The following is a 16,951-nucleotide window of genomic DNA, read 5'->3' as shown; positions in this document are numbered from 1 at the left end:
TGTCACAGAAATGTACACTTGAAACCTATATGATCCTATTAACCAATATCACCCCAATAAATTTAACTTAAAAAAAGGAAAATTCTTTTAAATAGAAATGCAAACCTGAATAATCAAATCAGGCCCTAGCCAGTTTTGCTCAGTGGTTAGAGCATCGGACTGTGGACTGAAGGGTCTCGGGTTCGATTCTGGCCAAGGGCACATACCTTGGTTGCAGGTTCAATCCCTGGCCCTAGCTGGGGCGCATATGGGAGGTAACCAATTGATGTGCCTTTGTCACATCAATGTTTCTCTCTCTCCCTTCCACTCTCTCTGAAAAGCAATGGAAAAAGTATCCTCGGGTGAGGATTAAAAAAAGAAATTGGATTATGGCAATTTTTAAGTATTTACAAAGTAAATTCTACACCTAAATTATATTGACATAAGATTTTAATTATTCTACTTTCTGACTGCCTTAAAGTGGAAGAAAAGAAGTTACCTGAAGTTGATGGACAAATCCAGCATTAGGATTAATACAAAATCTTCTTTCTTGAACATAAGCAAATGCATCTCTGAAAACAGGAGAAAAAAAATTAAAGTGATGTTATTAGTTCGTGAATTAATTTTTCCAGAATTCTTCTAAAATAGAAACTATCTAAATATTTACCCAAAATAGGAAATCATAATGATACAGCTTGTACTCCAAAGTGGTAGTGAGTTGTAGTGGAAATACCAACAGCATGGTCAGACTAATCACAATAAAATGAGATTATAATACCTATCTTGGAGGGCTATTGTGCACATGGGAGCTAATAAGTGTAAAGGACCTTGTAAATCATGTGTCACATAGTACATGCTCAAAATATTATCAATATTCAAATGAGAATTATATCTACTTCCTTGTGCTGTTGTGCGTCTTAAATGAGATTAAAAATGCCTAGAATAATACCTGGAACACAACAGAGACCCCAAAAAAGGAAGTTACTTTCACTATTAATATTATTACTGATAAGACACCAAATAATAAGAGAATATATAAAACGAAGTCTCCCAATGGTTGTTCATCATTTTCAATTTACAAGTTATTTGTATTCAAATAACATTCCTTTAAGAACTGATACTTCTAAGCAAACTTTTTCATTATAATTTAAACACAAAAGATATGGAAAAAACTAAACAAGCATCTGAATGTTTACTATGTGTCAGGCATGTGGATCCAATGCTGAACACAGCTCAAATGGAGAAAGTAATGGTGAACATGGTATAAGGATGGAGAGACTGATGGGTGCATGTCATGCAAGTTTCATTTGCTCTATTAAGTTATTAAGTATCAAAAACCTTTGAGAGCTTTGTGGGGTAAGGTGATTGATTATATGATCATAGCAGACTTATCTTTTGAAAAGATCATCCAGACAGTAGTGTGGAGAGCAAAACAGACTGGAGAAAAGAATATAGGAGACCACTAAGAAGGCTCCTATTGGGAAGACACAACTGGAGCTTGGATTAGGGGGATTAAGTGATAAATATACATGATATTCAACATGTATTTTAGGACATAAAACAGACAGGATTGGGCAATGGATTAGTTTGGGAGTTGGGGAGGAAAGGGAAGGAGCTATCAACGACTAAAAGATTTCGACCTTGTACAATAAGACACACTAAGAAAGAAAACAGTGTACACTGGCCAGGTTTTGTTTTGTTTTGGGGCAAGTTCATGAACCCCCCCCTCTCTTTTTTATCTTTGCATATGCTTGGAAAAGATGATTTTGGATAAGAAAGACTATACTGAATTATGAATAGAAGCTAAAACAATTCCTAGGTAATTTTCATTCAACTACTGTTAAAGGTAAAAATAATAAACTAGCCTTATAAACAAAGAAAGCAATAATTTCTGTGTCTAGTTTTTTAGTTTTTAAAAAATATGTTTTTATTGATTTCAGACAGAGGATGGGAGAGGGAGAGATAGAAACATGAATGATGAGAGAGTCACTGGTCGGCTGCCTCCTGCACGACCCCTACTGGGGATCGAATCCACAACCCAGGCATGCACTCTGACAGGGAATTGAACCTCGACTTCCTGGTGCTCGGGTCAACGCTCAACCACTGAGCAACACGGGCCGGGCTATGTCCAGGAGTTTTAAAACTCAGACTAACCAATTCCCTAGCAGTAAGTAGTTTTCTATGGGTTATTCTAACAATAATTACCTTGGCTTCTTAAACTAACAACTACACTAGCTCCAGAAAACAAAAAAAAAATTTAGCCTAAGTAGATAAGGTAGACAAGCTACAAAGATTAACAAACAAAGAATGGGTTATAAGGGCTTGCCTAATCAAACATGACTTGATAACAAAATCAAAAGAATTCCCAACATCTCCATTAAGCTCCATCTTAATAAGAATTTAGATTGTGGCTAGGTTTCTGAGTACTTTCTTACCTGTACTTCATTCCAAATGTTTCCATAATGTATGCAATAACAAAGGCAGCACTGAAGAGAGGGGAAAAAAAATTAGGAAAAAGTAGAAAACACAACTCATTAATTAAATGCTAGAGAAGAAATGATTATCTCTAACTTCATACCTCCTGGAGATCCCTGCATTTCCGTGGACAAGAACTTTTCCTGAAAAACAAGAAATAGTTATACTGATAGAAAAACTGCTTTGACAGCTAAAATACACTGAAACCATGTATCACACCATATTAAAATAAATCCTTTCTTAAATATTTTATATAAACCACTTGGATATTTATTAATATTCAAATCTTCACAATTTATTTACATTGTGTAGAGACTACAACACTTTTAGGTTAAAGAGATTTAAAGCTGACCTAGAATTTTAAAATAGTTCTATAGGTCCTGGTTGGGCATGGCTCAGCGATTGAGCATTGACCTAGGATCCAGAAGATTGAGGTCCAATTCCCGACAAGGGCACATGCTCGGGTTGCGGGCTCGACCCCCCAGTCAGGGGCGTGCAGGAGGCACTCAATCAATGATGACTCTCTCATCATTGATATTTCTATTTCTCTCTCCCCTTCTCCCTTCCTCTTTCTGAAATCAATAAAGATATTTTAAAAAATAAATAAAATAAAATAGTTCTATATTGATATTTAAGAAAGCTTATCCTTGCTGGGCTGGTGTGGCTCAGTGATTGAGCGTCAACCCATGAACCAAGAGGTCACTGGTTCGATTCCCAGTCAAGGCACATGCCAGTTGCAGGCACAATCCCCAGGAAAGGGACTGCAGGAGGCAGCTGATTGATGATGTTTCTCTCTATCCCTCTCTCTTCCTCTCTCTCTAAAAGTCAACAACAACAACAACAACAAAAATATATATATATAAAAAAAAAAGCGCCTCTCCAAAAAAACCGAGAAGTCAAGAAAACAAAAACTTGGGAAGAGTTCATTATGTATAATTACAACCTCTATATCCTGAATTTAAAATGAATACTAAGTAAAAAAGTTAACTAAACAAATAATTTCCTAAAAATAAACATTAGGTAAGTAAATGTTATTTACCTCCAGTTTGTAAGCTCCCATCAATAAATTCTTTAGTCTGAAGGCAAAGACAATGTGTTATAATAAAACATGTGGATTGACATAAACATAAAATACAGTGAAACAATATATTGAAAATATCCTAATTTATATGAATAAAAATTACATTAATTCAATATAACTATTTCAAGTTTATAATATTATATAGGAGATAAAATTTAATTTGAATTTAATAAATTCAAAGTGTGATTTCTAAAATTAAAAAAAAATAATATAATCCCACAAATTTCAGTCATAACTGAAATTGAAGTTTTAGAACCACAATTAAGAGGCCAAGTTATGAATCTATTTTAAATATTAAAATATTGATACCTACCATGGGGAAAAAACGTATTATATTTTCAACTGGATTATCTGCAATATCCAAGACTAAATATCTGAAAATAGAATATTTTGTGATAAGCACACTTTCGATAAAACTCTTTATGTATTAAAAAACTTTGAAAATTTCTAGACAATCATGAAAAGAATGCAAAACAACTTTCAAAGTATCAAATTCCCAAGATTTGGGACCATAGATTGTATATTGCTTCAAGCATCTATAACATTTAAAGCCTTAAATAACATATGTAAACACTTCTCTAATATGTTAGTATAAAAAAAAGTTAAGATAGAAGAATCACAAGAAGACACCTTCCTCCAGATCAGAGCAGACCTAGAAAATAAAGACAAAAAGTGCCTGTATTCATAGTTATTCTTCTATTTCTACCACTTCCTAGGACTACATGATTCTTCTCTGAATGGTCCTGTAATCCATCCCTCCTCACAACCCTACAGAGAGCAAGTAAGAAGCCTAAAGTCTGAAAGAGAAGGAGCTAATCAAAACAGACGGCAGTCTGATGGAGCCACTAGTCAAACATTTACTGTTTGAACTAACCTTAAAGCAGCACAAAAAAGTCAAGAGACCACCTGTCCTGGAAATTTACACTTTGGGCCCGGCCGAGCGTGGCTCAGCGGTTGAGTGTTGACCTAGGATCCAGGCGATCAGTGTTCAATTCCCGGTCAGGGCACATGCCTGGGTTGCGGGCTCGATCCCCAGTCGGGGGCGTGCAGGAGGCAGCTGATCAATGACTCTCTCTCATCATTGATGTTTCTATCTCTCTCTCCCGATCAATGACTCTCATCATTGATGTTTTTATCTCTCTCCCGATCAATGACTCTCATCATTGATGTTTCTATCTCTCTCTCTCCCTCCCTCTCCTTTCCTCTCTCTGAAATCAATAAAGATATATTAAAAAAAAAAAAAAAGAAAGAAATTTAAACTTTGGAAAACATTTAAAATAAGACATTATTAATATGGTAGGCTTTTTATTTATTTTGTGAAAAAATTCCATTTCTAACTTATCCAAGATAACCTGTTTGCCAACACAATTATAATTAAGTTATGAAATTAATTTTTAAAGTTAACATTGCTTTAAAAATTACTGTTCTTTAATGATCATTTAGGTGATAACAACATCAGTAAATTCAGGGCTTCTCAGAGAGAAGCTGAAACTCAGGATCCAAGGATAATCCAATGTAAAAGCCATAAGGATTCTGACAAGGACAGAGTCTTAAAATGATTGAGTAGACCTGCTATATAAAACATTGCTTCAGGGGGAAAAAAGTTAATTCAGAGTCAAATTAAAATATTTTACTGCATGCCATTTTGAATGTCAAAAACTACTAGTAGAACTATCAATCTATAAACCAATACTCTAAGGAGAAAGGGTTTTTCCATAGGAAAAAGAACCTGCTTTGGGTATTAAAAACAAATGTATAGTATGGCACTTAAAAATATAATGCTTTCATTTTCTTAATATATGTAAGTCTATATGTGTAAATGCATAATACACATATACAATCGAGAAATATTTAATATTTAGAAGAAAATATACCAAGATGTTAATTAAAGTGTATCTTCTGGGTTGTGGAATTATGAATGACTTTTTAAAGTCATTTTACAATTAGAAAAAATTCAATCTATTTTGTTTTAAAATACAGACACTCATTTTTAAAAACTAGTTTTTATTAACAGAAATGTGGACACATAGTCAAAAGTTCTATCAGTATAGAAAATATATGCAATGAAAAATAGGTCCCTTTACCATCTTAGACCCTGAATTTCCCTTCTGAGAAGCAATCACTGTCAAGTTTCTAGTCTGTTAATCCAGAAGTCTTCTATATAGATACAAGAATATATATGACTAATGTTTTGTATATATTTTTAAACACACTGAGAGTATATGTGGTTCTGCACATTAATTTAATTTTTCTTTTAATAAATCTTAGAGATTATTCCATATCAATACACACAGAAATATTTCACCCTTTTTCATGGTTAAAGTGTACTAGTATGTTCACACAATATATTTTACAATGTCTTGTACTGATGGACAGTCAATTTTACAATAAATAAAGCAGAGCATTAAAATATTTTTTAACATATATGCGTTTATAGACACAGAATAGCTCTAGAATGATATTCAAGGAAGAGTTTTAACAGTAGCTGCGTCCAGGAGAGAAGGTAGGTAACTGGGTTTAGAGGGGGAAAGAGACTTTCGTTATCTACCTTTTTGTACCATGTGTACTATGCTCTTAGTTTTAAAAATAAAGTTAAAATAAAGAACATTAAAAACCATTAGATGTTCAACAGCACTCACTGTAAAATAAATGAGAAAATCAAATTAAAATTACATGAAACAGGATTTTTAATCCAGGAGATTTGGAAAAATTTTAATGTTTTGTAATTTCGTCTTGGAGAGATACCAAGAAAGAGTCCTATTCATACACTTCATAGCGGAAATGTAGACCGATCCAACTCACTGGAGGGCAATTTGCAACATCTACTAAAATTTTAAATGCTCATATCCAGCAATACCACCTCTACAAATTTATCCTATTGATATATTCACATATGAGTTAAATGACATGTACATGGATACTCACTATATGCTATATAAGCAAGTCTAGAAACAATCTAAATGTCCAACAATAGAAGAGAGGTTGAATGAATGTTAGTGTAGTTATACCATGGATTACTGTGCTCTTAAACAGAATAACGCAGCTCTAAGTAATGACATGAAGCAACCTCTAAAAAACATACAACTACAATAAAAAGCCAGTGTAAAAAACAAAAGTTTATCTGTAGAAATACGCTTATATATGTAACATTACCCTGAAAGGATACTCAAAAAGAAATAACAACTGGATGCCTTTAGGAGGTGAACTGAGTCTTTAGGGGATAGGAATAGGGAAACCTACTTTTCAATATACATTTCTTTGAACCTTTAGAATTCTGCATTATGTGCGGAAATGACTTATTTAAAATATTTTAAAACAGAACAACACACAGATTTTGTAACACAGAAACCCACATGTTCATATTAACCACTGTCGCGCCAATAAATTTAATAAAATTTTTTAAAAATTAAAAATATATATATATTAAAGGAAACGTATTTTTAAAATGATGCACTGTACAACCCATCTCTATAAAATGGATATGTACAGAAGAAAGCCTGATATAATAAAATCAACTTGAATTAAAAACATTACATGTTTGCTACATATAACATTTTAATAAATAATAACAATAATTCTTACCTAAATAATTGTTGAAAGTTTGGTTTAATAAAGTTTGCTTCAATATTTTGTCTTATGCATATTATATGGGTTATTCCATGTTTTTGTAGTATAGGTAGCTATAAAAAAAAGAAGAGGCAGGGGAGAGAAACAGTTTAAAATACAAAACATTATCTTGCTGTGACACAGATGTTTGAAAATACACAACTCAACATTAGAATTAATATAGCCACATCTGAGTTTTAAATAAAGGATCAGCAAGAGATTTCAATGAGATAAAATTATCTTCAAAAGGCTAATAGGATTATTTTACATCTATAATTTTAGAGCTTGATGGAAGCTTAAAGATAATTTATCTGGAAAACAATACTATATAGTGGCTAAAAGCATGGGCTTTGGAGTCATGAGAGTCCAAGCTTTATATCCCAGCTCTGCTAATGACCTAAGCTCTGTGGCTCAGTTTTCTCATGTGAAAATGGGAAAAACATTACCTATTCACTGAATGGTTGTTAGAATTATATAACATAATATATATAAGGTGTTTGATATAGTGCCTTCAGCACATGTCAAGTGTTTATTAAATAGTACATATACTGACTATAATCTTTTTTTTCTAGAGGGGACTAAGACATAAACAGTTATTCAACATCACTGACCTAGTTAATAATAGCAGTACCAGAGCCCAGATCTCTGGGTTACTCCTGGCCTCTCCCAATATACTTTTTGTACTATAAGACAGAATTAATTTATACAATTCACAGAATCTAATTAAACCTTTAAGGATTTTAAAATTCTACTAAAGTTAAAAAAGGCAACTCCAAATGATATCTTCTTATATTCTGTGGTGCTTTTTTGGCTTGAATTATAGAGCAATTTAACACAACTCTAGAAAATATCAAAATTTCATTTGCAAGTCATTATAAGTTTCAGTGAATTTTTAGATGACACGTTATTTTAATAGCTAAAATGTAAATTCCATGAGAACAAGGACTTTGTTCTCTGATTCATATTAAGTATGTGTAACAGTGATGGAACATAGTAGTTGTTCAATAATTATGTGTTCAATAAATGAATGAATTCCTGTCAGCATGAGGATTCAGAATTAATAATCTTGAGTTTTCTATGATATTTTCATCTTATAATCCTATATATTTAATTCCCACTTTCTACATTAAATAGTCCAGAACAGTAATACTAATAATTCATAAGAGAAATCAAAGGATAATTTATATTTGCTATGGACTGAATGCTTAGTGTTCTCCCCAAATTCCCCTAACTTCCAAGGTGATGGTATTAGGAGATGGGTCTTTGCAAAGTAGACACCTCAAGGTAATTGGCTTAGATGAGGTCCTGAGGGTGGAGTCCTTATGATGGAATTAAGTGTTCTTAGGGCAGCCTTTGGCATGCCAGGAAGAGGGACCTCACAAAAACCTAACCTTGTTGGCACCATGATCTCAAACTTCCCAGCCTCCAGAACTTTGAGAAATCAATGTCTGTTGTTGAAGCCACCCAGTCTTTTATTATAGGCATCCAGTATTTTATTACAGCAGCCTGAGCTGATTAAGAAAATATGATTTTCAAAAGTTTTAAATATTAATTTTTGCAACAAATTTTCCTGTCTACCAGAGATTAGAATTCAATTATTTTTGTATTTCCTAAGTATATTCTGAGTTAAGGGGAAGGGAGGTAAGCATTTGGTAGGATTAATAATTAACCAATGTTCCATATTCACATTTACCCAACCTCCAAAATGAATTCAACATTCATTCCTTTGTTTACACTTGACCTATGATAATATGAAGACATTTTAATATATATTAATGTGAGCAACTACAAGATAACATATATAATTGTGGACAAAAACAATATGAAGGCACATCGGATTATTAATAAGTAAAAACGAGCCTTATCAAAATAGAATCCACATGCAATAGCAAAGAGAGTACTTTTTTACTATTCAATAGATTAGATATAAAGCAAATTATGACCTTATCATACCTACAAACAATAGAAAAGTTTTACAAAAGAAATAGTTTACTAGTTACAAAGAGCCATAATTTGTTCTTTTTATTAAAACTGTAATTGAATGTAATAAAGGATAGACTTAAAAAATGAATCTTAGAGTTTATTCCCTAACATTTTTCTATCTCCATTATAATTTTTTGTTTTGTTGTTTTTACATATTTTGGAATGATGGTATGAAAAGAAACATGGGTGACTCAGGGTGGGAAATAATCAAATTTGCCATACAAGCTTTTGAAGAGAACTGTAAACAAATACATATTATTTAATATGACAGATAGTATAATAGGTACAGTGGGAATGCAAAAAGCAAATAATCTAAAACCATCTTGAAGGTCAGTATTTTGTGAATACTACATTATTTGGGCAATAACTTTATGTTTGTCTTTTACAAAGTCCATCGCATTTAAGCCTACAGTTGTCTGCCCTATCCTTTCCAACATGGTGGCAGACCATCAAAATGACTACAATGCTTCAACGGTTGAGCCATCCAGTTTCAAAAGGAATGACTAGCCCAGCCGGGCGTGGCTCAGCGGTTGAGTGTCGAACCTAGGATCCAGGCGACTGGGGTTCGATTCCCGGTCAGGGCACATGCCCAGGTGCGGGCTTGGTCCCCAGTCAGGGGTGTGCAGGAGGCAGCCAATCAATGACTCTCTCATCACTGATGTTTCTATCTCTCTCTCTCCTTCTCCTTTCCTCTCTCTGAAATCAATAAAGATGTATTTAAAAAAACCCCAAAAGGAATGACTAGAAAACTCCAAATCACCTAAAATTCACAAATATATCAAATTGTATCATGAAAATTTGAATTTTTACTGTTTTTACAAAGCCTACTGTAGGTAGAAATACTCTTTTTTTTTAACTTTTGCTTTGTTAATCCTTACCTGAGGATATTTTTCCATTGACTTTAGACAGAGTAGAAGGGAGGGGGGGCAGGAAGGGGGAAGGAAGGTAGAGAAACATCAATGTGAGAGAGGCACATCAATTGGTTGCTTCCTGCACATACCCTGACTGGGGCTGAGGATTGAACCTGCAACCTAGGTACATGCCCTTAACTGGGAATCGAACCCATGACCCTTCAGTGCTAGGGCTGACGCTCTAACCGCTGAGCGACACCCACCAGGGGAAGATCTATGCTCTTAATTGTGTAACTGAAGAAACTGATTTCAGTTTGACTATATAGGACATTTATATACAGTGTAATACTTTATAACCTGGAGCATCCAGACCTCTAAAGTCTGGAAAAACAAAACTAAGATTTGAATCACTTCAATCAAAGCTAGTGTGTATGTGCATGCACACACAGACACAACACACACACACTCACCTTTGACAAGGAAAGGTTAACTAAAATATCCTTATCTTTGGCGTTATATTTTAGAGGGTAAATAAATCATTAAATAGAGATCCATTATTTGGTAAATCTTTCAAACACATGGATTTTGAGAAAAATAAAATATAAAAACTCATTTGTGATTTGCGGTGAAATACTCAAGAATCACTAGCCCAGTAAAATTTGGAAAGAGGTAGGCACTCCAGAGTAACAATTACTGTTAACATGCAATTAATTATTTGTGAACTCTCCCTCAAATAAAACTCTTACTATTAAAAAAAAAAAAAAATTACTCCAAAAAAGTTGGTTAATAAAGTCTCTTGATGAACCTAACCTAAAGTTCATACCTTGCTTTTCATAGCAGAAGAATATGGGCCTAAAAACAATCCAGGTAAAATTTCCTAGAAAAAGAAAAAAAATTGAGATATTTACCATCAGCAATTTAAATCTATATAAAATATATAGCATAAAAGGGGATTTGTGGGGTGTTTTCATAGTTGTTATAATAATTTGCTAAAAAGCATGTTGTTTAGGGATCATTTCTAGCTACACTGAGGAAATGATTGGGAAGAGAAATGCAGATGTGTTTTATATACCAAATTAGATATTCCAAATTCAAATGTGGTTCTGAATAATATATTCCAGATATTTGAACTTCCATAGTGCTTTCCCCCCACATGTATTGACTAACTGCTTTTAAAGCAGTTCGGGTAAAATTAGTATTGTTACCTTTTACATTCATAAAACACCTCTAATTTTACTTCTATTCTCTGCTATAATCTAGAAATAGGCAAAAAGAAAATCTTCCCTTTGGAATTACACCAAACTGTATTCAGCCAAGTCAAAAGCAGCACAAGATACAGTAAGATTAGAACTGTTATCTATAGTTAATAGAAATAAAGTATAGCCAGTTAAAAAAAGACTATCAAATGTCTGCTTTCAACAATTTAAATAAGTTCCTTCTGTATTTTGAATTAAATTTATTCTATGTGAATTCAATATAGAAAGCTTTCAGTCAGCTATATCATACCCAAGATACTAATATAACAGTTTATTTCAATAGGATATATTTGTGTATAGGTCAGATTTCTTCTACCAGCTTCTTGTGAGCAGAAATAATATTTTACTCATCTTTGCATTCCCCATAGCACCAAGTAAAATGCCTCTTACATACTCACATACTTCTAAATAATGAATTTTCACTAAGAAATAAAATAAATGTATTTTTAAAAGTCAAAGGATTCCCAGGAACAGAAGACATTGCTTGATCCTAGGTCTAGCAGAGAAATACAGAAGAAAAAGGAACTGTTATTAGAATTAGATATTGCTTAATTCATTCCACACTGGGAGTATTCAACTCAGTCTTCTGGAAGAGTTAGTTATGGAAGTTGACTGGAAATCACTAATATAATATATTATATTAGTATCTAGGGTATGATATAATCTGACTGGCAGCTTTCTATATACAGTCAACTCTCCTGAACTTATCTAGACAAAAGAGAGCAAACTGCTTTCAAAAAGAATAAAAATATTGTACCCAAATTTTCAGATGTGGAAAACAAAGTGGCTCATTAACTATATACATATATTACTACGTCCATGGTTCTAATAGAAAGGCAACAATTCATTTCCCTTTTTAAGATCAACAATTAACTTTAAATATGTTAACATTTAGAATTACTTAGTGATGAACATAAAGATCATGAGTCAACAGATGAGCCACAAAGGATTCAAATCCTTTGTGAAATCAGGTTAAGTTATTTAATTGCAAAAAAATATATAAATTGGCTTAAGTGAATAAAAAGGTTGTCATACCTGCATCTCTCGTCTCATAGGGTAGGTCCACTCCTTAAAAATAAAGAAAAACACAAGAATAAAAATAAATAACACTATAAAAAATGTCACTCAATTAAAAGTTAACAATGTGACATTCAAGTGTGTGGATTTTTTTAAAAACAGCTATACTTTAAGAATAGCCTATAAAAACAGAATTGGCTTCACAAACACCTGAAAACTTAAGTGACAAGAAACACGGTATTCTTTAAGTAATTGGGCTTCCAAAATGATGATTATGTTACTTCATACTATGGATGGACTAGTTCATTAATTATAAGAATAGATATTCCGGAAGTTTCTCCCCCAAATAATCCTCTAAATCAGAGATATTAAATAGGCTTTTTTGGGTCATTCATGCCAACTCAAATCAACTGGCAGTAAATAGCTAAAACAATGTGTGGGAAAAGACTGTGGAAGAAAAGAGTGCTGTGATCAATAAGCAGTATCTGCTATGGATGAAAGAATGGTATTTGCCATCCCTAATATAAACTGCCAAATGCTTATCAAACAGCATTTTCCGTGTCTTACTTGGGATTAAGATTCTGTCTAGTTCAATTCCTTTGAAAGATACATTTCATAAAAACATATATTTCATTCTGTCTTTGGAATACAGACCAAGATAAAGAAGTTGGAAAATAATGCGAAATGCCAATGGCAAAAGACAAAATATTTTAAAAATTAGGGGAAAAAAGCTAATTGACATGAAAAAATCAAACATAATATAGATTGTCCCAATTTGTAAATGGATTGCATACCATATTTCTAACTTGGTTCCTTAAAACTCAGAATAATAAATAGTAATTAGGTTTCTGAAGTTAAAGCTGGAATGTGGTGGTAATGGTGGGGTAGGGTCTTCCTAACCCAAATCTGGCCTTCTCCAACTTTGGCATTAGAATTCAATTTAATGTCAAGTGGTACTGGGTAGACAGTGTCTATGAGTTCTTGACAGAAGCAAATGCATTTTTCTCTCTGGAGGTACATACTCTAAACCTAAATCAGAAATAATTCACACAAGTTCCAATGAGATCACAATAAAAAATGACTAAAAAAAAGGGTGGTGGAGGAAACAAGCCACCATGAAAAGCAGATATAACTGAATGATATCCACAGACTGCAGATATGACAATGACGAAAAATTAAAAACATTTAATAGTACTGGTTGGTGTGGCTCAGTTGGTTGGAGCACCATCCTTTTGCACAGAAAAACGGTGGGGTTGATTCCAGGTCAGGGTGTGTAGGAAACAAGTGATAGATGTTTCTCTCTCACACAGATGTTTCTCTCTCTTTCTAAAATCAATAAAAAAAATCTTCGGGCCCCGGCTGGTGTGGCTCAGTGGTTATAGTGACATCCAGTGCACCAAAGGGTCATGGGTTCAATTCCCAGTTAGGGCATGTGCCCAGCCCAGGTTGGGGGTTTGATCGCTGGTCTGAGCAAGTGCAGGGGGCAGCCGATCAGTGTTCCTCTCTCTCCCTCTCCCTTCTTCTCTCTCCAGAATCAATGAAAGAAACAAACAAAAAGCCCCACATATTCTTGGGTGAGGACTGAATAAAAAGAAAAAAGAAATTATTATGGGATCAGGCAGGGATTGCCTGGAAGTGGATATGCAATAACTTTCCGTGTTGGTAGAAATGGTCTGTATCTTAATAGGAGGAAATAGTTGCACTAGTGTATACAGGGGTGGGCAAAAGCAGGTTTACAGTTATGAGTGTGTGAAAGTTTATTCTTGGGACAGGTACATGCAAAAAAATGAAACTAGACCACCAACTTACACCATACACAAAGGTAAACTCAAAATGGATAAAGAGTTAAATGTAAGACGTGAAACCATAAAAATCCTAGAGGAAAACATAGGCAGCAAAATCTCAGACATCTCTAGTAGCAATATGTTTGCCCATACATTTCCTAGGGCAAGAGAAACAAAGGAGAAAATAAACAAATGGGACTGCATCAAAATAAAAAGCTTCTGCACAGCAAAAGAAACCATCAACAAAATGAAAAGGGAGCCCACTGTATGGGAGAACATATTTGCCAACGACACATCGGATAAAGGGTTAATATCCAAAATATATAAGGAACTCATACAACTTAACAAAAGGAAGACAAATAATTCAGCTAAAAAATGGGCAAAGGACCTAAATAGACACTTCTCCAAGATGACATACAGATGGCTAAGAGACATTCGAAAAAATGCTCAACCCTGGTAATCATCACAGACATGCAAATTAAAACCACAATGAGGTATCACTTCACACCTGTCAGAATGGCTGCCATCAACAAATCAACAAACGACATATGCTGGTGAGGGTGTGGAGAAAGGGGAGCCCTAGTACACTGCTGGTGGGAATGCAGACTGGTGCAGCCACTATGGAAAGTAGTATGGAGTTTCCTCAAAATATTAAAAATTGATCTGCTATTTGACCCAGTTATCCCACTTCTAGGAATATATCCTAAGAAACCTGAAACACTAATCACAAAAACTTATGCACCCCTATGTTCATAGCAGCGTAATTTACAATAGCTAAGATCTGGAAATAGCCCAAGTGCCCATCAGTAAATGAGTGGATAAAAAAGCTGTGGAACATTTACACCATGGAATACTATGCAGCTGTGAAAAAGAAGGATCTTTTATCCTTTGGGATAGCATGGAGGGAACTGGAGAGTATTATGCTAAGTGAAATAAGCCAGTCAAGTACCGCATAATCTCACTTATATGCGGAATGTAATAAACAAAATAAACTGATGAACAAAATGGATCTAGAGACATAGAAGCATGGAACAGACTGAGGGATCTCAGAGGAAAGGTGGGGAGGGGAGAGTGGGCGGGGAGAGATTAATCAAAGAACTTATATGTTTATAAGCATAACCCATGGACACAGACATTGGTCTGGGGAAGGCCTGGGGGTGGGGTGGAGGGGATCAATGGGGGTAAAATGGGGATAAAATCTGTAATATTTTCAACAATAAAGATAAAGAAACTTTGAAAAAAGAAAAAAAGAAAGTTTATTCTTATATTATTTATTATTGTATTATTTTCCATACGAACAACTATATACCTACTTTTGCCCACCTTGTATATTTATAGAAACTCATTGAATTGCACATTTAATATCTGTGCATTACGCTCTATGTAAATTTTATTTGTTAAAAAAGAACATCCTGACAAAAAAGACAGATTACATACGAAGGAAAGACAGACAGACCTTGACTTATCAAACGCAAGAAAGAAAGCAAAAAGACAGGAACAATACATTCAAACTGGTGAAATAAATAACTGTTAATCTAGAATGTATGCCCAGAAAATTATCTTTCAAGAACAAGAGTGAAATAAAAGAAAATTCCATACAAAAAAAACAGAGTTTACTAACAGCAGACTCTTATTAAAGGAACTTCTAAAAGATGTTATTTAAAGAAAAAGTACTACTGTTTCTATTTTAGGCACAGAAAGCCTTGACTTCTAGTACAAGTAGTCTGACTCCAGAGTCCATTCTCTTAATCACTATACTATACAGGCTCTCAATATAAGGAACTATAAGGCAATGTCCATTATATTTATCAATATTTTAACAAAATTATTTATTTTTTATTTTATTTTATTTTTTAAAAATATATCATTATTGATTTCAGAGAGAAGAAGGGAGAGGGAGAGAGAGTGATAGAAACATCAATGATGAGCCTGCAACCTGGGCATGTGCCCTGACCGGGAATCAAACTGGGATCTCCTGGATTCTAGGTCAATGCTCAACTGCTGAGCTACGCCCGGCTGGGCAACAAAATTATTTAAACAATACTTAAATAAATGTTGACTGCATAAAGCAATAATGATTAATTTAGGGGAGTAATAGAATATAAACAAAGTATATCATTTTCAAGCCAGTAGAGGGGGAAATGTAATCAAATTGTACAAATTGAATGTTTACCTGCTTCTTTAACTTACCACCAATGTTATACCTTTTTATATTGAAAAGCTTTTAAGGAACTTAGACCAAAGACACTGTCATTTTAGTCACAGTACTGCCAGCATTGAGCATAGTGCCTGACAGAATAAGCACACAATAGATGTACATTTCAGTGATCATGGCACTAGATACTATGAATCTTTTTTCTTTTTCTTTTCTTTTTAAACAGCCAGCCTATCTTCCTGAAGCAACTTGTCAGAGCTGTGAGAAAGAAGTGATTAAAGAAGTGTACTTTTGGGTTTACCTAAAATAAAGTCTCTAAATTGTGCACGATAAAAGAAGAAAAATGGAAAAATATATAGGGAAATGAGGTTCTAGAATATCAATTTACCAAAAAAATTTTTGAAGAAAAAAATACTTTCACTAGCCACTAATTTAAAACACTTTTATAAATTCTGAGCTTCCCTTAAGGTTGTATGCAATAGAACATGAAGGACTGCCACTATACTTATATAAGAAAGGTATTACAGGAGTAAGAAGCAAGTTACAGAGAATGAAAAATTATTCCTACATACAGGACAGATAAGCATGCAGCCTCCTTCAGTGAGCATCAGGACTTGCTCTTTTGAAACTTAGAAGCTTTGTGTCACGGAAAATTTCATTTGGAACTATTCTTGGTCTCAAGAGTCTTCTCTCTTTGTTGCCCTAGCCCCGATTATTACCTACCTACAGAACAAATCTGAAACCTTCTTAGTCTCCCAATCCTG

General features: G+C 33.9%; 1 protein-coding gene across 2 annotated transcripts in view; it reads right to left on the bottom strand.

Annotated features, from left to right (window-relative positions):
* The window catches only part of STYX (serine/threonine/tyrosine interacting protein), a 36,613-nt gene that overhangs the window by 13,238 nt on the left and 6,424 nt on the right, over positions 1-16,951 (bottom strand). The window contains exons 2-9 of one of the 2 annotated variants that reach the window (XM_081155522.1): positions 12,267-12,299; positions 10,799-10,852; positions 7,118-7,215; positions 3,849-3,909; positions 3,494-3,530; positions 2,558-2,597; positions 2,415-2,465; positions 479-551 (exon numbers count right to left, since the gene is read on the bottom strand). In XM_081155522.1, coding sequence (XP_081011648.1) covers positions 479-551; positions 2,415-2,465; positions 2,558-2,597; positions 3,494-3,530; positions 3,849-3,909; positions 7,118-7,215; positions 10,799-10,852; positions 12,267-12,299 — 447 coding nt within the window. The remainder of the gene's footprint in view (positions 1-478; positions 552-2,414; positions 2,466-2,557; positions 2,598-3,493; positions 3,531-3,848; positions 3,910-7,117; positions 7,216-10,798; positions 10,853-12,266; positions 12,300-16,951) is intronic. The other variant, XM_081155523.1, reaches the window with a different exon arrangement.

This window comes from Miniopterus schreibersii (genome assembly GCF_964146895.1).
Source record: "Miniopterus schreibersii genome assembly, chromosome: 1".
Taxonomy (NCBI): Eukaryota; Metazoa; Chordata; class Mammalia; order Chiroptera; family Miniopteridae; genus Miniopterus; species Miniopterus schreibersii.
Note: the sequence above shows the minus strand (reverse complement) of the source record. Positions and strands in the feature narration are given on the sequence as shown.